Source organism: Daphnia pulex, chromosome 3 (genome assembly GCF_021134715.1).
Source record: "Daphnia pulex isolate KAP4 chromosome 3, ASM2113471v1".
NCBI lineage: Eukaryota > Metazoa > Arthropoda > Branchiopoda > Diplostraca > Daphniidae > Daphnia > Daphnia pulex.
The window spans coordinates 10,039,741-10,061,550 of NC_060019.1; the positions used below are offsets into that span (position 1 = coordinate 10,039,741).

At 42.3% G+C, this 21,810-nt stretch overlaps 2 protein-coding genes and 1 long non-coding RNA gene across 3 annotated transcripts; all 3 read left to right on the plus strand.

Annotated features, from left to right (window-relative positions):
- The first annotated feature begins 210 nt into the window (after positions 1-210).
- On the plus strand, positions 211-7,152 carry LOC124190326. Its single transcript, XM_046582951.1, has 5 exons — positions 211-335; positions 2,244-2,327; positions 2,541-2,764; positions 4,745-4,924; positions 6,952-7,152. The coding sequence occupies exons 1-5, from the start codon at positions 263-265 to the stop codon at positions 7,150-7,152; spliced, it is 762 nt and encodes a 253-aa protein (XP_046438907.1). The 5' UTR covers positions 211-262.
- A 91-nt stretch (positions 7,153-7,243) lies between these two features.
- On the plus strand, positions 7,244-13,545 carry LOC124191046. The gene is made up of 5 exons (XM_046584021.1): positions 7,244-7,428; positions 8,113-8,357; positions 11,666-12,051; positions 12,591-12,794; positions 12,945-13,545. Exons 1-5 carry the CDS (start codon positions 7,346-7,348, stop codon positions 13,254-13,256), a joined length of 1,230 nt encoding a protein of 409 aa, XP_046439977.1. The 5' UTR covers positions 7,244-7,345; the 3' UTR covers positions 13,257-13,545.
- A 999-nt stretch (positions 13,546-14,544) lies between these two features.
- On the plus strand, positions 14,545-21,670 carry LOC124191053. Its single transcript, XR_006873249.1, has 2 exons — positions 14,545-14,657; positions 14,875-21,670. It is a non-coding gene; the product is annotated as an uncharacterized LOC124191053 (long non-coding RNA).
- The last annotated feature ends 140 nt before the right edge of the window (positions 21,671-21,810 follow it).

The window sequence follows — 21,810 nt, forward strand, 5'->3', positions numbered from 1 at the left end:
ATTTCAACAAAGCGTCGAACGTCTTTTCTCGTTTCCTTATTTTAATTTTAAAACGGGTGAATTCATAAACCCCAATCTATTATCTACGGTTGTCGTCTTGAATATAATTCCAATTTCTTCCGTCGAACAATAAAATAAAAATCGATGAAATCCAAAACGGTTGCCATGGCGATCGTCAATAAGCAACGGACGCCATGGCAGTCTCTAATTTACCCCAAACCCAACCGCCGACTCTGCGCTCTCAAAGTCTATCGAAAAAATCATGCTGAAAGCTGGACACTACACGGATCTGCTCCGCCAAGTGAACGAACTCAAACGCCAACTGCATCTGGTCGGTAATGTACAACATTTCGTCATCATCTATCCCGTATTAGGTTTCTTATACTATGTGTACAATTGCAACGACTTTTCTTTTGGCGGGGGGAGGTTGTCCACCTAATGGCTATATTATGGAGAATACGGTGGAACTGGCGGGATCAAAAGATTGACAGTCGGATAAATAGATGCCGAATACATTCGGCCATCAATACTTGCATGTGTACATATGCCATTCTGTTCTACTACGGACGGAGAGAGAGATGATAAATCATCGCGATAGGCGAAACAAAACAGCAAAGAGCAGAAATGAATTTGTGGGCCGCTCGACTGTTGTGTTGCTGCTGCTGGACGTGCCAGGCGGTATACATAAAGCCGGGCAGGTGCTAGCAGCTGGACACTCTTTTTTCCTACTCTACAGTAGTTCTATTTCCCCAACTTTGACAAAGACTAGTATATGTAGCCTCATACATACATACATACAGTGTCAAATTGTCTTACCATCAGCTGACCCATCTGTCCCCACTAACCCTCACCAGGAGTTCTTCTCTCTTAACAAAAGCTTTCGCCTATCCCCCCCCCCTCCTCCCTCTCGCCCTTGCAATGAAATGGTAAAAAGCCAGGGCGATTTTTATTTATTTGATTCCGATATATTTATTGCATTTTTCTCGTCTGGTGGCAATTGCTGCTGCCGCCTCCGCCACCGCCGCTTTTTACATTCAATTCATTTCGGAGCCCGAAACATTTTTCTTTCTCGATTGTTGTGTGTGTCGGCCGACTATCTCATCCTTGACGCGCATTGTCTGACGGGTTTCCGCATCCGGATGTACGCACTCTGCCTCTCTCTCTATGTATTAATTTATACACATTTGGGTGTCCCCGTGCTGTGTTGTTTGGGCTCGTGCTCGTCGCCGGCCAAACATCTTTTTTGTTATTATTTCCCTGGTACTATAATATTGTTGTACGAGACAGACATAATATAAAAGCTGTACACGCTAGAGTGGTCCAGTGTGTACACTACACATTCATTTCTGTTTTTCTGCTTGAAGTAGTTTGCCCCGCTCGCCATTATTATGCCGAGGCTGGCTGCCTTGTCGCAACTTCAGGGTCCGTTATTACATGGTAGATTCTTTTGCTCCCGCGTCAGACCAATTTGTTGCCATACAACCGACACCTAATGTGTTTTTTCTTTCTTTCTGTTTTCGGTCGTTTGTCTCCATTTTTTTTCTATTTCTCTGATTTATCGATACGTTTGTTTGGATTTATTGTCGTTTATATCTATAAAAGAAAAATAGCTCGTGTTCTTTCCTCCTCCCCCTCAAAGAATTAATTGAAACGCAGGGATTTGTATTGTAACGATCCACAAATAGATTTTCGCGTGTTGTTTCCTCTCCAGCGGAGAATGAGGAAAAACAGTCGAAGGTTCATCGCCCAAAATGTGACCTTTTTCATATTCCCCCATTTTTTCTTTCTTTTTCTTTTCGATATTTATAAGCCAAATCAATATGCGCATTTTTCAAAAAGAGAAGAACCTTGAGGGCGAAAAAAGGCAACCAACGAAAATAGATTCCACCGATTATGGATATGTGTAACGTACGTGGTTTTTTGTCCTTGTTAAGTCAGACGACCTCCCCCCTTCTTGAAAAATAAAAAAATAAATTGAAATTGTAAACACAAATAGCCGATGAAACGGCATAAAGTTGAATGGTAACAAGTGTGAAATAAGTTAACCATTTTTTCTAACCCACACCCCATTCCCTTTCAACCAAACAGAAAGAAGAAAAAAAAAACATTTTTTTTCTTTCAATAAACAATTACGCCCACGTCAGACCGGTGTGTGTGTTGCCCAATTTTTTATATTTTTCGTCTTGTTATTTTTTTCTTTTTCTTTTTATAAAATTTTTTCCGGGGGGGTTGGAATTGAATAGAGGCGGAGCGCAAGGCGTGCGAGGACGAAGGCAACGAAACGATCAAAAGGAACCAACAGCAGCTCAATCGACTGAAACAAGATGGTATTTATAACGGCTTTGAAAAAAAAATAAAATTTGTAGTTTTCAAAAAAGAATTTCTAAAGAAAAAAAGTAAAAGTCTGAACGTGTGTGTGCACGCATCGTCGATTTCCGGGGGACGGAATCGATTACTCGCATTTGTCACTTGTCTTACGTATTATACGTATTCTCGACTTTGTTGAATTGGAAAACAAAATTTTGAAATTCTCTCTCTAGTGGGCGACATCAAATCGGAGCTGAGCGACACGGTGAGGAACACCCGGCAGAACCATCCGTCGCAATCCAGCCAAATGGGCATCCTCCAGGTCCTCAAAGCCAACAACATTGACTACAGCAAATACAAACTGACTAAATCGGCCGACGAAATCCTCACGGATCTCGACTGGCGCACTGCGGACCTTGTCAAACAGGCCGACTTAACCAAACATCAAACGCAAATGGTGAGTGCTACAAAACAACCAACAACAACTACACCCCAGAGGCTATCCTAAAGTTGTTCTGTACAAGGGGGTGTGGCAAAAGGTCGCTCTTGGTTTAAAACAAAAAGTGAGGTACAAAACAAGCCTGATCTACAGTCGTAGAGCACTATTCATAAACCCTAATTGAGTCATTAAAAATGGCAAGACAAAACAGTCCCAGTCAACCATCTAGCTCAGGAATAATAGTAGCCTACTCCATGCTACATGTCACGAATAATAATCAACCACACCAATTGGTCAAAAAGGAAGAATATTAGATAAATTTGTCCTACCTTTAAGCCTGGGAAATACAGCCAGGCATCCATTAAGGACTCCATCCATTCGCTGAAAAGTTGAAGACACCAGGAAGGATAGGAGAATGGCCCCCTCGTGAATACACCCACACACACATGGGTATTACACGTGGACATAAAGGATTCAAAGAAAGGCGAAGAGGAGATCCATAACTCGACCGACATTGGTAGTTTCTCCAATCCAGAGGGATGCTGTTTATCTAAATGAAAAATAGAAAATGGCTTACGATAAATATCTGCAGAAACAGCTAATGCAAGGAAAAGTTGAAAATGAGATAATGGGTGAACAGTGATTGTAAATAAAGAGGAGTATTTAAGGTTTACATGTGATATACTGCATTTGTGCAAGTCATGCATCTAGCAGGCCACAGGAATCAAAGTAATGAAAATCATTACCCAAACGATGATGCTAAGAATGTTGCTGATGACAGATCAATACCAGCATAAAGAAAACTTGTATGTCTTGTGATTAAATGATGGTTGTCTCTGACCTCGAATCTGTACAAAAGAAAAGGTTAGATAGTGCAAACAATCTGCCATACATCGACAGGGGGCTTAGCCAGTGCTAGCCAGGAACAAACATTTCACATACGTATTTGGAATCAGGTTTCTCTTTTATTCAGCTCCCTCTCATAATCATTCCAATAGCACATTCTTAGTTTTATTATTACCTGTTTAACAGCACGCAGTGTGCTTTAAAGCTATTCCATGTAAAGAGACACGACGACCACGTTTTTGTCATTTTCGATCGAAACTATGAAACAAAAGAAAGCAGACGACACTTATTCTAATTAGCCATTCTTGCTAAAGATATCGATAGAAATAAAAAATCGACCCCTTCCTCTCAATCAAAAACGATTAAATTGATTTTCTCGCACTCGACATCCGCTGAAATTATCAGGATTAATATTTGTTTAATAGTTCATCTCATCAAGTTACACAGAGTCAAGAAAAAAGTCCAAAAAATGTTTGCAACGAAATCCGCAGATAATTTACTTGTAGACCGAAATCACCACAACATAAGACCCTGTAGGACCCTGGACCCTCTCATGGAAGCCAAGACCCTGGGACGGGAAAATTGCTCCGGTTCACTATTTAGACTGTCGCCCACTTTGTAATGAACGTTTCCGCCGCTCCCTGTGGTCGGAATTGTTTCCATACTAATGTTAGACATGTACCGAACGCGCAAGGTTGCGCGGGATAGACCGAAGAAGAAAAAAAACGGAGGTCTTTATTATAACATTTTCACGACTAGGGAAATTTTTTCGAAAGTTATTTTGCTGGCATCTTCTTTCGACTTTTTGGCAAGTCGGGAGAGTTTTGGAAATTGTTGCGTCTCTCTACGCGCTGGCGTTATTAAGTATTCAAAAACTGCAACCCAGCCAACGTCGACGCCCATGATTATGTTAATGGGGTTCACCATGCATGTGTGTGTATCTCTCTCTAGGTACACGTACAAGTTGGGAATATCCTGAATATATAAATACATGGCGATTAGATGTTGTTTTTTTCCTTCCCTTTGTCGATGTGGCTGTTACTTAATTTTTTCCGCCTTCATTTTGCATAGTACAAGATCCTCTTCTTCTTCTTCCTGCACTTGACATGATAACAAATGTCTCAACCTTGGGTCCCTCCCGACCGACTATAGATTTACCAGCGGATCAACGAGATCGACGAGCAGCTGGCCATGGAGTCGGATCCGAGCCGGGCCGAGAGTCCAGTGCCCGGCTTATCTTCCGCCGCATCGTCGCTCTTTTTATCGGCGGCCGGCAAATCTGCAACGCCAGCAGCAGCCGGCGCCAGCACCTCATCATTCGCCATGACCAAAGTTCGATATATAGCCTAGACTTCTCTTCTTTTGCTTTACATCGTAATGAATAAGCGTGTTGCGGATATTTTCTCATTCATAACTTAAAACACGAAAACATTTCGTTTCGGTTATCCTCTTCTGTGTTTTTCTTCGGTTGCTTATCCTTCCGCGTTTGCGCGCGTGCCGACTATCAAATTAATTTTTTGGCGGCTTCACGGTCACTATTACTACTACTATACTGGATGACTCAATCGGACCGGCGGGATTTCGACACGCGCCATTATATCGACCGGGTGGTACCAATCTCTTGATCAAATAACTCGTATAAGACCGGGCGACACGACAGGAGGTCCCCCGCTATAGACTGGCCAAATCTCCAATAGAGGCGCGCCGAGCTGTTGTGGGATATTATATAGACGCGAGTGATTACAAATTTTTACGACCTGGAAAGAGCCCAGGAAATTGCTGGACGCAGCGAATCGAGACGGATATTGCAACACACGAGGAAACTGAACTCTCCATCCAGGAAATAATAAATGGTGTCAGGATGATGTAGTATAGACTATAGAGAGTGGGGGGGATAGCTGATCGACTTGTGTGTACAACTGTTCTTGTTTTGCAGCCTCTCCAAATCAATAGGTTTGGGTGTCCGTTTCCTATATACCCTTCCGGGGGACGGATCTGATGCCGGATGGTCTCTTTTACGGCCTATAAGACACGTCAAGTAAATAGGGAACAACTGTAATGCCAGGCTCTAAACTAACATGTACATACCATACAAGGGAGAGGCCTACGGTATAGTCTACTCTCCCTGATGAGGTGAAATCAGATCCCATTTTACTGGAAACGCCATTAAAAATAAAGGAGAAGTTGGCGGTGGGGGAGTCGGGACTATAATGCTGGATAGAAAGAGAGCTATACAGACGGGGGGGGGGAGGGCTTTTGTTGGTGTTATTTCACGTTTGTGTGTGTTGGTACTTTTCACGACGAAAATCTACTTTCCCCCCCGCATCATAGAATGGGTCCTCCCCCACACGACCTAGACCTACACTCTGCGCCGTCCTCTGTACATGTTTATACAAATCGACTCGTATTTAGATCGCGCAGACCTTTATATCGGAGGGGGGTTGAGGTGGGGGGGATTATATAATACACAATCTATTCCGACAAATGTACAACAGCGATTCAAACCGCTATACATATAAGAATAAGCATTAGGGGTTGAATATTGAAAATCCAGTTTGGTTTTAGGAATATTTCGATAGCGTGAAATTCAGTAAAAAGGCCCACGATTTTTCTAAAAGATTTCGACAATTTATATAAAAACCCCACATCGCCCCACACCTGCCTGAATCTCCCCCCCCCTTTTTTTCCTCCCATTTTCAACCCGTGCTGTAACGTTTAGAGGCTCGTGTTTCGTTATACAAGTTCAATGTTTAGGAAATATTTTACATCAAATGATCGTTTCAAAATGTTCGTTTCCAGGCCCCCGCAATAATATAGCACACCGGTGGGGTTGATTGCAACTGTATTCAACCTCCCCCCCCCCACAACTTTCTCCATACAATATTCCCCCCGTGAATTAGAATGATTCGTTTCTGAATAGAGACATTTCCAGTCCCGAGATTCGATCTAGCCATAATTTAGTTTATCCCATTTTTCTTTCTTCTTTTCTATTCAAAAAAAGGACGCAGAAATAAAACCGCGTCCATGAATAATAATGTCACACTGATGTCAGTTGATTCAAGTTTATTGTCTTCATAAAGTACTAGTACTACAACCGACCAGCACAGCTGTTGGGCACTAGCTATATGCGCCAGCAGTGACATGTTCGTTAAACTCCTTCTTCTCTATGGTATTTTCTGTGGATGTCTATTCCTTCACACACAAAAGCGTCAGCTCGAGCCGGGCACGTTTTTCATCCGCCTTCTTAATAACATATCTCTCTCATCCCGGACTGGCTGGCCGGGCCGGCTGGCAATGATTTAATGAGAGGCTTTTTTCTCTCTCCGCGCATATTTTCAATGGGGGGATTTTAATCGCAGATGATGGATGAGGAAGCGACGCTGACGGAGATTCAAAGCATCCGCCAGAAGATGGTCGAAGCGTACCACATACAGCGCCAGTACAAGACCATCCTGGACGTCATTTCGGGCGAAAGGATCGGCTATGAGAGTCAACTCACCGACCTGGAGAAAAGCACCGCCGATTCCAAACTGGAGGCCTACATTTTTTTAGTTATTTAGGGCGGCCACACATTTTCCCCATGGAAAAGAAAAATGGAATTTATGTATTCAGCAGGGTCTTGGCGTGAATGCCAAGACTTTCTTTTGCTGTTGCTGTTGTTGCTGTTGTTGTTGTTGTCTCTATTTGTTTATGGTGATTTTATTTTGGTTGGAATTGTAGGAGGTGAGAGAGGCGGCCAAGAGAGCCAGAGACATGGCCAAGACGGAACTGCAGCATCACGAAGAGACACTAGTCGCCTCGACCAGGGAAACAGACCGCCTTCTGAGCGACTACAAGTAACGTATAGTGTCGGGGATTCTTCTTCTTTTATTCCTTTTTCTCAGCTTCACCTTCTTCTTTGCCTGGCTCTGGCCCGCGATCTTTATATATATTCTATCTATTATATTCGTCGACACATTCTTTTCCCTTTTCTTCTTCTTTCTCTCTCGGCTTTTATACGTTGCCATTGTGTTTGCTTTGTTGTTGTTGTTGTTGCTTTCCTTTTATTCATCTATTATCCAATTAAACACGCGGACTCGCCCAGTCATCCATCTCATTGAACTGTCCGCTCGACGTACCGGCGCTTTGATGACGTCGGTTTCTTCTTTTAAAAAAACAAAACAAAACAAAAATGGAAAGAGAAAAATAAAATCGTGAGAGACGTGACTCGGTCCGACATATTTTTTTTCTTTCGTTTTCTCTCGTCTCTCATTTAATTTTTTCTCTTTTTATTCTTATATAATCGGTGCGCTTTCGATTTTAGTTTCTCTGTTTGTTTGTTACGTATTATCCATTTTCACAATCCGTCAAAGGTTCCGTGCCGCTAATTTTCGTGATTCGTCGACTTTCGTGCAATCCAAAACATGTTCCCCCCCTCCAGTCCCGAATGTTTTTTTTGTTTTAAAATTTAATTTCAAACGGGATAGAATTTTCGTTATGAGAAATGTAGTTCATTTCGTGATTTGGTACGTGTCTATCAGGCGTCGTATAGACGAGATGAAATCGACGGCTTCCAACGCTTCCAACCGTCAAGTTCGCAACCCAACGATGCCAATGAGCCGTGTCACGCACCCTGCCGGGTCGACGGGTCACCTTTCCAACAGTTCGGCCGCCGCCGCCGGGGGAGGTTCTGCCGCCGCAGCTGAAATCTCCCTGGCCGACCAGGAAGCCAGACAGGCCCTTCACGAAACCAAAAAGGCCATCGATCACTTGAAATCCGTCACCGGTATTTTAATATTATTATTATACATATTTGCTTAGATTTATGATATTACACACAAGAGTTCACACACTTGTGTATAAGAGAGAAAAAAAAGATTTAAGTATTGCTCTCTTCAGTCCCTCGCTCTCTTTTATCCCTCCTCCAATGGCGGCGCCATGCAGTACTACATCTATAGACACATAGTGCTGTATACAAGTTCACTTGTAGCCTACTATACAGTCTCTCTAATAATTCATATTCAAATGAATACCACTATGCGGCGCGTCGGGTAATTTATTGAGATATTATTCAATCGCTCTCCACCCCAAAACCCAACCCTCTAAACATATTGCTCGGCGCCCAACCCTCGTTTTATAATATCTAAACAAATTCTGAACGCCGCCACGTATAGTCAGATTTACTTTTTTTGATTTTTTCTCTTTCACTCATGTACATTTATGATTTCTTTTGATGCATTTCCCGACACTTTAGATATGTGAGTATCATTCACACTATAATGGCGAGCATAGAGAAACATCAAAATGAACGAGTTGGTGCATATGAGTTCTAGAAAGCGGTATTATATGTAGATTGGACAATAACTGCTGCAGTAGAGTCCCATAGGTCCCCATTCAAGGGCGATTAGCGTGATCCGCTCTGGATGGTTATCGTCAAACACATAGAGAGAGGGACTATTACGCATATAGAGTGCGGACCATTTCCAGACAGTGTATATACGTTACATAATATACGCGAGAACCGGACCAGCTGCTGCTGCTACTTTGTTACATCGGGCACCCAATTTTTTTATTTCTTGTCTGCTACTATACCCTCCACTTGGTTGTTCTCGGGGGAATAGATTTTAATATTCCGTCGTGTGTGCCATATACCAAGTAGTAGCCACCACACATCGGCGATATATTTGCGTGCGCATAATGCGGCCATTTATCACCATCCAGTCACACAGGGGATGGACGCCCACAGAGTAGGTACATGCCACTTCATCTATACACAGTCGACCGAGTATTTTATTTTTTTGATATTTCCTTCTCTCTCCCGTGCAGTATAGGATTAGCATACACGAACAATATGGGGCGTTGCGGGACAACGACTCCTGTTTCTTTCTCCCCGGCCAATTCGGGATTAGAATTGCTAATTAGATCGGACTTCATCTCGGGGGTATATACTATACGATGCTGATGATGACCGTTATACATATCTACTGCACGACGCCCGCGGTGCTGGTGTGAGTGCCACTGGCGGATTACAAATCGGCTGGCCAATGTTCCTCAGGACCTGGTCCACCACTGTTGTCCTCTCTATAAATTCAAGTGTGTGCGGCTTTTCATTCAAACCAAATAACCTCCCCCACAGATGCACAAGGAGGACCCATTAGGCCGTGTCACGAGTCCTGCTGTCACCCCCTTAATTCATCACCTCTGTCGTTTCTTTTGAATTACAAAAAATAAAAATTTCTTTGCGACTGCCGATGATGTCGGACTGATATGTCAGAGACGTGCGGTGATGCGCGTCAAAAGAGTTTGGCCGCTTTTTGTTCGCACCCCCACACACACACACACAATAACTCCTCCCACCCCACAGACAAATAGAGGAGTTCATCCGCGGTGTCCGTGTTTGGCGGCTTCTTTTATTTCTCATCACTTCCTACTAAATTCTATGCGCATCTATATAATCACAACCCCTTTTTTGATCATTAGCCAAGAGTGTTTTGATCTTTTCAAAAGAGTTATGGCCAGCAGCAGCAGCAGCGACAGAAAAGGGTTTTCCTTGTACACCCGTTGAGGCCAGTTATATAATAATCACAAGTGGTTATTAGCAGCAGGCCGCATCGATTGAAATAAAATGGTTGACTGGAATAAAGTTGAATTTTCCGTTAGCAATTATCTCTTGACTGGTTCTTTTCTGATTGTTTACTTTACCGGCGTTTCATCTGATCTTCTATCTCCCCGATTAAATTTCCCATTTTCTAATATCCTGTTGATCGTTTCCGTTATTCCTATCGGCGGAAATCATTCAACTAATAATATACCGGTTTTCAATCGTTTTTCACACTCGAAAAATGGGGCGGAGACGATATATGCGAGATATTTCCTACTATAGGGGAAATCTATATCAAAAGAAATGAAAATCGAAATGTATTAAAAAGTACAGGGAAAAGTTATATCCCATGCAGTTTCTGCTGTGTGATGCAATTAGGAAAATATAAGCAGCTCTGAAATACGACACCCTTGTGTATTTATTATATCGGATATGACGTCGTCGTCTATACAGAAAAGGGATATAGATTTTTCTTGAACTGATATTACGCTGGGATATTTCCTATATATACTGTAGAAAGAGAGAGATGGCGGGTGATATAACGATCTCTATGATTTCTCTCCAGGTTTTTTGAATTTGTCGCCGCCGCTTTGTCAAAAGGTGCAGTCCCCGCGTATAAAGACATGAAATTGAGCTGATGGGCTTCTCTACATCTCAGAGGATCTAGACACACAATGTGTATGTATGTACAGTAGACTATAACGGGCCCATACAGACACACACACAAATGGGTTATGTTAATTCACGTAATCCGCGTTTTCATTTCCCTCTTTTTTTTATTATTGGCTTATCATGACGAAATATCCAGGGAAAGTACATACCTTTTATGTTAGACGTGTACATACACACATCAATATACTGAATATAGTCCTTCTCGCGTCTTTTCTACGCTTTTTTTTTTACCAAACCGTGTCGGTCGTCCGCTACTGAAAGAAAAATAAGTATAAAAGGACGGAAAAAAGGGTGGATTTCAGCCCTTTTTTTTATATTTTATATTTTATTTATTTTGTTATGGGCCCCCGTCTAATACATTTAAAAAAACGGGCGAAGAAAAGGGGACGTCTGAAAAATTCTTTTTTTGAATAGGTTATATAGGGCCCTGATCAAAAAATAAAATGTTACTTTTAAGCCGGAGCTAAAATTTGAAAGATGATATCCATCAAGAGAGCCAGCGGCGCAGAGTTTTATAGACGCTACAATCTGGATGGTATATATATAACTGTTATTAAACACTAGTGGCATATATACAGGCAACGCGATACTCTTGATAACCAAAGGAACCAGCTATGTATCGTTCGTCTTATTCTATTCGGTTCTCCCCCCCCCCTCCTGCTTATACAATACAGCTCCTTTATCGATAAGATTTCAAGGAGCCAAAGGGGTTGCCTATTGAAAGCGATACACATCAGTAGATGAAAAGAAAGTGAGAGTGTGGATCGTGTGTCACGAATTCCAATTGATTTTTTTTTCGGTTTTGGAAAATGGTTGAAAAGGTGCGGCGGACGTCCGTTCGACCATCCGGATCGTCGAGGCTCAGAAGGAAAAATGCGACGAGCTGAGGCAACAGTTTCACGTCCTCCAGGAGCGCGTCCAGTATTTATCGCAACTCAAGGAGACGCTGCTGGGCCGGCTGAACCAGCTGATCGAGGCTCAGGCGGCCCAGTCGAGCAACAACAGCACCCGGCCGACGCCGAGATTCCTCGATGAAATTTTCGCCGACGACGGGTCGCTAACGCCGCACTACAAGACGGCCAGCCTCAACGGCGAGTACCAGACGGGCGGTGGTGGCCAGCACGGAGAAGACGGCGAGCATCAGCAGATGGACTGCAACGAGGCCCTGGCCTCTCTGGCCTCGGCCATCACCAAGATTTGCTCTCAAGTGAGAATCAAATCATCCATCCGTTCCGCTTTGATTTTTGTTCTCTATGAATGGGAAAAAAACGGATTTGAGTTATCCGACGATTTATGACTCGTTTGAATCTTCCCCCCTTTTTTTTCTTAGTACATAGTCGTCGAGAGGGTCTTGCGTCATAATAATCTGCTACGGTTCCTCTTTCTCAATAACGGATGAAGGGGGGAACATTTCATTGGATGGAAAACTTATTCTTCCCAGCCAAACTCAACTAGACATATACTGTATCCTGTGCCCACTTAATATGGAAATGTTATTATATTAGACACACAACAGACAATGTTTCGTTTGTTGTTAAAGAGACTTTTTCTTTCCCCCTTTGGACCCTTGGAATTGTCTGTATGACTTTCCCATTTTTCTTTTTTGGCATGGGGGTGAAAGTTATGACAGGGGGATATCCTTCTTATTCCTGACGTCGAAGACTCTTCATTTTTCCTTTTCCTTTTCTTTTGTTGTTGGACGTAGTATAATAATAATCTTTGATTGTGTGGCGGGGTTTCGAATAGATTCCATTCGGGCCACCCGTCGAGGAGGCGAATTATCCGAGCGAGTCCGCCTCGATGAACGATCACCTGAACGTTCTCAATCTGTTGGAGAGTAAGCTGTCGTCGCTGATGGAACTCGTCAAGAGTCTCGACGCCATCAAGGCCGAACCCTCAACGGTCAACGGCAACAACCCAACCAACAACCCGGACCTTCTCTACTCGCAGGTATCCCTCACCATTATTCCCCATCCACCAGCACCCATCACTCAACCCAATAACAATCAAGTCAAAACACATCAATCGACTCGATTGAGATGACAATGTTGTGATTGACTGAATACACTCCAATTGATTTTTGGGGACGGTTTATATTAGGTTGGTCAACTGTCGTTGCCTACAAGTCCTCGCTTGGCCGATCCGGCCATCAAATTGATGCAGCAGCAACAAACGGCCGAAGGTGGATCGGCGACCGCTGGAGCTGGCGGGATGACTGGAGCCGTGGCTGGCAGCGGCGCGGCCGTTGGGACAACGGTCGGACGGGCCGGCAATCCGAAATTGAGGGGAGCCAACGAGTCCGGCTCCGATGAGGATCAAGTGCCGACGCGAGGATTCCTCAAACGACAAACTCGAATCATCGTCGACGCCAAAACTAAGAAACAGAATCAACGGCCCAGAAAAAACGATTAAATCTGAACTGACAGTTGTCGGGGTGACGTGTGTAGTCGATATGTTTTTATTTTCAATCATTCGACAGCCGGAGATAATCGGACAAAAATTACGAGGGTAGAAAATCAAGTAGAATCAAATCCTTTCAACATTTGTTTTTATTGCTTAACCTTGTCATATTTTTGCTGAAATCACCAAAAAACAAAACAGCACTCCTCCCCCTTTTTTCCCCACCTGGGAACTCCCCTTTTACGTCAAGTATTTAACCCTTTCCTTTTATACAAATAGAAAAATAGAAAGATTTCACATCCCCCACCGTTTTCTTTTTTTTTCTTCTTTTAATTTGAGAGAACTGGCCTTGCCCTATAAAATATAAATACATTAAATTGAATACTATTAAGGGATTTGAAAGGCATGATCTTTATAACATTATTACCTGTATCGGTGCAACAAGGAAATCAGCCCAAACAATAAGAACAACGCCCAGAAAGGTGCAAATTCCCAAGAGAAGGTTGCACAAAAGAGTCTGTCGATCTCTGACGTTTCATCACATTTCGAAAGTAGCCAAATATCACCAAATATCAATCAGAGTTTGAGCCTTGAGGAATCTCTTTCGTCGTAGTCTACTGATACTTCTTTCGGCAAGTCCACGGTCATTTATTAACAGTCGTTTATAATTTTGACGACATTTCTTTAAGTACCATGGATTAGTCGTAATGCGAATTATCGACATTGAAAAATTATTGAAAACCACATCGACACGCTGGCAATTAAACCGTTTTTATCGTTTTTTTGCGGTTTGGAATTAAGGGGAAGGGGTCGATTTTAGTTTTAATCGATATCTTAAGTATTGCAAATTAGAAGATTAGTGTCGTCTGCTATTCGTTTTCGTTTACAACATTACAAGCTGATTACAAGCAGATTACAAGCATGTTACAAGTTTCGAAAAGGCATGGCCATTAAAAAGGAAACTAAAGATTACAAAGATAAACGGAACGATCACTTTATTGGACGTGGATGCACGAAAATAAATGACTAAAATGTGGTCATCGTCATGTTAACTTTGGTGTCGAAGCGGCGAAGCCATATTAGACGCAGCTTTCCATTGTCTCCATTCCTTGTTGTTTGGCAGGTAAATATTCAGAACGAAAATGGGATGACTATGGGAATGGGAGCTTATTAAATAATTGTTCAGGAAAGTTTGGAAATTGCTATACTTCCTGACTAGCATTATTTATCACCTTGTCGATGCATGGCAGGTTGTTTGCACTATGTAACCCTTTTCTTTTTTTTGCATATTTGAGGCCTGAGCCAGCCATCGTAACAGCAAAGTTTTGCTTATGCTGGACCTCCAGTCATATGATTTGACTGAAGACTGATGACCTCATGTCATCAGCAACAATCACACAATCATCGCTTTAGGTAATAATTTTTCGTTACATTTATTAACCTGCATGTGACCTGCCAGATTTTTTAAATGATGCATGACTTGCAAACTGCAGTGTATTACATGGAATCCTCCAATTCTCTTGTTTATTAGCAGTAAGGGTTCACTCACTGTCTCATTTTCAACTTTTCCTTACATGCTGTTTCTGCATATCTTATAATATTCGTAACCCATTTTCTACTTTTCATTTAGATAAACAGCACCCCGTTTGAGTGGAGAAATTTCCTGTGTCGGTCGAGCTACGGATCTCTTTTCCCCCTTTATCCGTAAATGTCCCCGTGTACGGGGGTGTATTCACGAGGACGCCCTTTTTTCTATTCCGCCTGGCGTCTTCAACTTATCAGCGGATGGATGGAGTACCTGTGGATGCCTGGCCGTATTTCCCGGGCATAAAGGTAGGACAAATTCATCTCTATTCTTCCTTTTTGACCATTTAGGGGGGGGGGGCGTTTATTATAAATCGTTGCGGATGAGTACGGAGTACGATTATTCCTGGGCCATGCAGTTGGCTGAAACTGTTTCATCTTGCTGTTTTTGTTTGTCTCAGTCAGGGTTCATTAAATAGCTCACGTGTAGAACCACTGCAGATCAGGCCTGTTTTTTTTTTGTACCTCGCAACTTTGTCTGTGGGTAAAATTCAAAAATATTTGAACTTGAAACACTTGAAGCAAAATTTGAAAATTCATCGTTTACGAATAATGGTTTTTTTTCTTTTAATTTCATAAAACAGTTTTATTTTCGGTCGTTTTTGCCGTGTTTTATTTCAATTTGAAAGCGCAATCGAGCGTAATTTGTATTATTAAATTTGCGGTTTTTTTTAAATTATTTTTATTTATTTAGCGAATTTCGTTATTTAAATTAAAGTAAAAATAATAATAAAAAAAAATACCTTGACTGTTATAAACCTGGTCTGTATTTTGGTAAATCTGTTGCCATCGTGGTGCCATGTTATAAGCAAGTGATGAGGTGACGGGGTCATTGGTAACATCTCCCCTGGCTGTTTGAATTGTATCACGGCTTGCCGGACGTAACAATGGGGGACAACGGTCAGCCTCAATCTAAATATTGGCCGTAATCATGTGTACACAAGGGATGCAATCTGTTGTTAGATACATCATCTTTCTATCCAGATTTCAATACGGTTTTGGATTGCCGGCCCAAATATTTGCCAAACAAACGCGACGGTTTGCGGCCGCGCTGACGGACAATTCAATAAAAGAATCAAACACGTCCGCGCCCCGTCATAATAATAATGGAGGAGTGGGGGGGGGGGACGCCCTTCATTCACACGATGTGAATTTGTCTTGTGTCCAAACGTCCACGTCAAACACGGGCGCTTACGTCAATGGAATGACGACGAGTGAATGGCGAATGCTGGGCGCCCAGCAGACATAATACGGTAATTCGATCCAACAGGAGTCGATCTAGCGGGAACCTCAGGAGCCTAGCAGACGAGGAATAAATAAAGTAGCCATTATCATCATCACAGCAAACGCCAGACGGTCTAAATGATACAAAAGATCTGACGACGGATACATATTATACATACACGGGCGACAAAACGAACGAACACAAAGTGTGACAAATAGATACTATATAGTACTATACCCTGCTCCATTGACATGTATCCATTTGGATATCATTGTGCAATGTCTATGTCGACTATAATAAAACGGGACTACAATCGATGGGAAAAAGGAGCGGGATGGTGCTGGCTTCTCCTTGCAAGACTGTTGGTAAATCGCGCCGGGGTTTGGGGTGCACGATGAAGACCATTGTGCGCGTGTAATGTGCCTTGTTGTCGTTTGAATCAGTGACAGTTGGGTCGTTGTGGACGACACGACCGAACACGTTTCCAGTTCTTTCGAGCGTACATACATAATATGCGGAGTGGTGAAGGGAAAAAAATTAAATACATCGGAACTTGTACATATGGACAATGTCCGTCTCTCTATCGTTCACCCCACCTCAGAGGGGGGTGGGTCCGGTCGGAATAAGCTAAAAAAAAAATGATAATGCATCTCTACTTTACGTGGGAAAAAAAGTAGAGGGAATAAAATAAAATAAAAAACACGATAGGGAAATGTAATAACTGTCGTACGTACCTCTCCATTATATCACGAAGATGAGCTAAAGCGCGCTTATTTATATTCTATTTGATTTTTTGGCTTTGATTGTTTGTCGTCTCTTGCATCACACAATCGAGTTTTTTTAAAAAATAAGCATCTCTGATTTCGGCACCCGTGTTCTCAGTGTGTGAAAAGAATAGATATATCATTTCACTCTTGGCTTCTTCAATTCTTTTGATGTCTAGTGAAAGTTGTTTTTTCTACGTACAAAAAGGGGGCGGGGTGATGAACAGCAGAAGAAGAAGAAGAAGAACCGGAATTGATATAATAGAATGGCCATCACGGACATATGCCAAGACGGATAATAAACGACGTCAACGACTTTGCCATTCGTTTTTTTTTTCTCAATTGAAAAGAAAAGGGGAAACTACTCGTGACTCTTGGTGGTTCCTCACATGATCTTGATGTATACAGCGTCGCCCAACGCCTTTGTGTTGTTGCTGTTGTTCCATCAACAGTTGCACGGATGGGGGTTCATATATAGTCTTCTCGAGAAGAAATAAATCAAAAACCGGTTGTGATGTGCACACCCTTTCAGTTGAATTTCAAATTCAAGACGCCGAGCTGTTTGTTTTCGCTCCCGGTGTTTAGATATCTGCTGAAGAGCGACTCTATAGATATAACTGTCACTGGAGTTTTGTTACATAGTGATGCATGTGTATGTATAATATATAGTATAGTAACCGGAGAAGAGGAACACACACACAACCGGTATAGACAACTAAACGCGTGCCTATAAGAAATTTCGCCTTTGGGAAGAGTCGCAACAACAACAAATCGTCAACGTCAACACAAATATGAATGGCGATTTCCTATTCAAAATGAGAACTAATTGCTGCAACTTTTGTTACAAGTTATGCGGGACATTTATTTGAACGAAACTTTTTTTTGTCTGTCGGTACACTTTTGTTAAATAGGAGAGAAAAAAACAAGCGACGATTTATCTTTTTCTCCTTTATGGTGATTGTATTAAGTGGGAGCCGCGGGGACTTGTCAAAGCGTCGCATACCCCGCCGCGTTTCAAATATTGCGGGCTCCATTATGCGGCGCCATATTTGAAACCGTGTAGCTTTATATTCAAATTAGGAAAAGCTATTTGAATCTGTCAAATATGCAGAGCGAGTTATAATGAGAGCCCCAGCGGGATGCAATCAAATGTCGCACATTTCCCCATACATATTGCGTCACGGCCGTGCCGCATTCATCGACGTATTGACACGTGAGAAACAACATTTCTCTGTGACGACTCGGGAACTTTTTAGATCCGATTATTATTGAGTGCTGCATAGCAGTGGAGGGCGTGTCTCGCTCTGTTTTTTTTTTTTTTTATTTCCATCGACTCGCAGTTGTACTTCTCCTGTGACTCTATCGCCGCTAAACATTTTTCCGTCTCCCTTTTCAGACCTTGGCTGTTGTTGTTGTTAAAAGGCTTTTCATTATGTGAAATACAAAAATCCGCTAGGAGCTTTTGAGGCACGATATATAGACTCGTATGGTTTGTGAATCCATTATTCCGTAGATTGGGCCTATATGTGTGTGTTTAGAAGGCCGGCCCTGCTGCCATGCTTTTAGCGTTTTGTGTGCGTGTGTCGTCTTCCGACGAGAAAAATGTCTAACCATCTGATCTTTTGTTGAGCAGTTCCTCAGGGTTCGGAGAGAGAGAGGCTGCGAGCGCGTCTATAGGATCGGTGGTGTTGAAGCCGAAGAGAGAACAACAATAGGGACAAAACAAATAAAAACAGGAATCATTGAGGCAGCAGAGTCTATACGACATCATCTTGTCAAGGAGAGTTAGCCGACCGTGAAATTGTTACAGTGACAGTGCTGGTTGGAGATTGTTGGCTCGAGGTGCGGCGGAATTACAGGGAGAGGGGGGTAGAAAGGGCGGGGATGAAGGCCTATACTATGTCAACAATTGTCCTCGTTTTCATGTCGGACACAATTCTGGCGTGTATATCTACCTATTATTACGTCATTGGTATTTTGTTGCCGTCCCGCGTACAATGTCCGTCCGATTTGAATGGCGGCGCAATATGCCAAGTCCTATCTGCCACTTTGGCTCAGTCAAATGAAATTGATCGGCCAATCTCAAACGAAAACGGCCATTCTTGTACACGAGTAATCCTATTTACTTTGGCATTTATAATCCCAAGACGTTAAATCTTTAAGTTGTGTATCGAATTTAGCGATGACGCCTTTAAAACTATTGCGTCATTTTTATTGTTAAATGCCAAATGTTTATTCATTGCGACCTCCTCAGCCTACTGCTGGATGCCCACCTGGACATTTATTAATTTTATTCGAAGCTATACCGTCCGGCTAGATATTCAAAATTTTATGTGAAATGATGATCGGGATATATGCGTCACTGCTGCTGATTTACATGCGTGTCTCTGCGCCCCCGGGTGAAAGGATTCCTATAGTAAATACCCAGCACGGCCTGGTTCGGGTTCGTTCGTGATGGTGTGTTTTGACTTGGATATATCTATTATTATACGCGGTGAAACTATTCCGAGAGACGATTGCATGACCGTCAGTCCGCGCGTTCTATAATAATGTCTGCTGTTGAGTTGCACGTAGCTACTAGACATAGCCATAGCCCCGCACTGACCAGCAGCAGCAGTCTCTCGGTACAATGTTTGTGTGTGCCCATCGAAAAAAGTCACGATTTTTCATTCCTTTTTTTGAAATCTGGAAAGTAGCGAGAGAGAAAGAGAGAGAAGACGCACACAACTGACAAGTTGAATAATTTCGTTGGTGGCTCAACTTATTAGTTTTTGTCGTGTCGACTTATCAAAGAAGCGCGTATCTACTGTACGTATGTATGTACCAGACGTAACTAGTTTTTCCCGTGATAGTGTGGACTATACCTCGGAGTATATATAAATGATGGCGCATACACTATAGACTTCACCTCCGTTTGTGTTGGAAAAAATTCATTGTCTTTCACCGTTTCGCTAGCGTACAGAGAGATATACGGGAAGGTCACGGGCTGCCGCTTGGAAATCTAGGTGTATTATATACGTGTACGGTATAATATAATACGCCTGTTGCTTGTAGTATTTTTCGTTGTATAGACACCGGGATCTACTATATGGTGCCGTGCCTTCTTTTTGTTGTTGTTGTTGTCATAAGGAGTTGATTGACTTGGCTTTATTCCCAGGCTTTTATCAAATCCTCAAAAAGAATTTGGGACTCTTAGATTATAGTCTACCTATAACAACACAAATTGTTTGAAATCAACTCCTTTATTTTATTTTTTTTAAAGTTCGCCAGTAATAACAACAGGATGTGTAATAATGAGATAAATGGTTTCTCGTATGATGTAAGAGGGCAAAAAAAAGTGTAGTCAATAATATTCTTCTTGTCTTGTTTGTCCCAAACAGCCCGACCCACTCACTTCAATATTATAAGGTAACCCCATGGACAGCAGTGTGGTGTTATGCGGGGATGTTATATAACCGTATCTACGCGGACACGTGGGAAATAACTCGCTTTGCCCGGGGGAGAGTTTTTACTCCATTGAAAGTGTCACATAGAAAAGGGGCGTTGTACTGTAGGTTTGATTTCCATTAGCTCTCTCTCTCTCTCTCTCATATAGGGGAGAACATTTTTTTTTTCTTCTTTCCATTTCGTTTTTCAATTCTACTTTATTTTTTGAAAAAATAAAAATAACCCAAAAGAATGCTTTCATTAAAGATATCTCTACTCTCTCTCGCTGTGTGTGTGTGTGTGGGAGACCAACCCCTCTCGTTTTCTAGTCCGTTATCTCTATCCCCAGGTCGTCCGTTTGTGTTTGTGTGCTCTTCTTCGTTCACGTCGTCCCTCAACAAGGGCGAGAGAGAGAGACGTTCTTTTGTTGCATCATCCGCCGAAAGTTCTTTCCATTCGTGGATTTCGCCAGCAGCGGATGAGGGACGTGATGCCGCGCATTACATTAGAAAGAGCTCGGCACAAAAGGTCACAAGGCAAAAAGCCCAGCATCTTCTTCTTGTTGTGTCCACCCATACTCGAAAGTCAGTCGAGTGAAGTAAATTTTTATTGCAATCATAACATAATGAAAGCAAGCAGCTTGGGCATTTTATATATAAAGGATGATGCCCAAAAGAAGAAGGGCAATGTCAACATTGTCAGTGGATCGGGGGGGTCAAACAATTGGGGCGTTGGCATATCCAAACGTAAGTTTTCCGTCCGACGAGAGAGATAGAGGCGAATATCTGGTACAAGACATTTTTGTCTGTTGGCGAACTCGCATATCAAATCAATTGGCCATCTTGACGAGAAACAACTGGCATAGCATCGGCATTCTTTTGTGCGCTAGTTTTTCCCCCAACGACCGCCGTCGACAGAGATATCCGCTGGCTATTTTTTCTCTTATTCAAAAATTGGCTCATCTGCCAAGTCCCTGTCGGGAAATTCGGAGGGCTCAAAAGCTCTTTTGTGTCTATCAAATTATAGAATTACATAAGAATGACCTCTCTCTCTCTTCTGTATTTCTGTCGACGGGAAATACATAACGTGGGATAGCCTTGGGGATAGCCGTTGAGCTGATTTTGTTTGCAGCTCCGAGACTTTGTCCTCAAAATGTAGTGCATTAATCTATTCACAATCAAATCAGGGGAGAATCTTGTCCTGGCGTTTTTTTTTGGGTAGAAACCTCCCCAAAAAAACGTGTATCAATGTTGAGCTAATTTCTATTCAATTGGACGAACAGGGGGTGGTCCCGTGTTTTTTGTTGGGTATATGTAGATTTGTATCAGAAAACCGGAAATCTCCTCGAGTGTCAAAGACATGATAGAAACTGGACCATCTTCAATTTCAAACAGCAATTGCGCCAGATGTTGGACTTTCATTAAAGGTTATAAAAAAAAAAACAAGGACTAATCCGCAAACAAAAGTCCCTTTTTTTTAACCAGTCCTATTATAGATGTGATATTCATGCAGAGGGTCACATTCCGATAGTTTCGTTATGATACATTCGAATCTGCCGTATATAGAA

What these genes read in the sequence shown, in the direction of transcription:
- LOC124190326 (XM_046582951.1), top strand. Translation starts at nt 263, where the DNA reads ATGCTGAAAGCTGGACACTACACGGATCTGCTCCGCCAAGTGAACGAA. An exon ending in ACGCCAACTGCATCTGGTCG is followed by an intron (nt 336 to 2,243) that starts GTAATGTACAAC and finishes GGAATTGAATAG; the next exon opens with AGGCGGAGCGCAAGGCGTGC. An exon ending in CCAAACATCAAACGCAAATG is followed by an intron (nt 2,765 to 4,744) that starts GTGAGTGCTACA and finishes GACCGACTATAG; the next exon opens with ATTTACCAGCGGATCAACGA.
- LOC124191046 (XM_046584021.1), top strand. Translation starts at nt 7,346, where the DNA reads ATGGCCAAGACGGAACTGCAGCATCACGAAGAGACACTAGTCGCCTCG. An exon ending in CGCCTTCTGAGCGACTACAA is followed by an intron (nt 7,429 to 8,112) that starts GTAACGTATAGT and finishes CGTGTCTATCAG; the next exon opens with GCGTCGTATAGACGAGATGA. An exon ending in TCACCAAGATTTGCTCTCAA is followed by an intron (nt 12,052 to 12,590) that starts GTGAGAATCAAA and finishes GGTTTCGAATAG; the next exon opens with ATTCCATTCGGGCCACCCGT.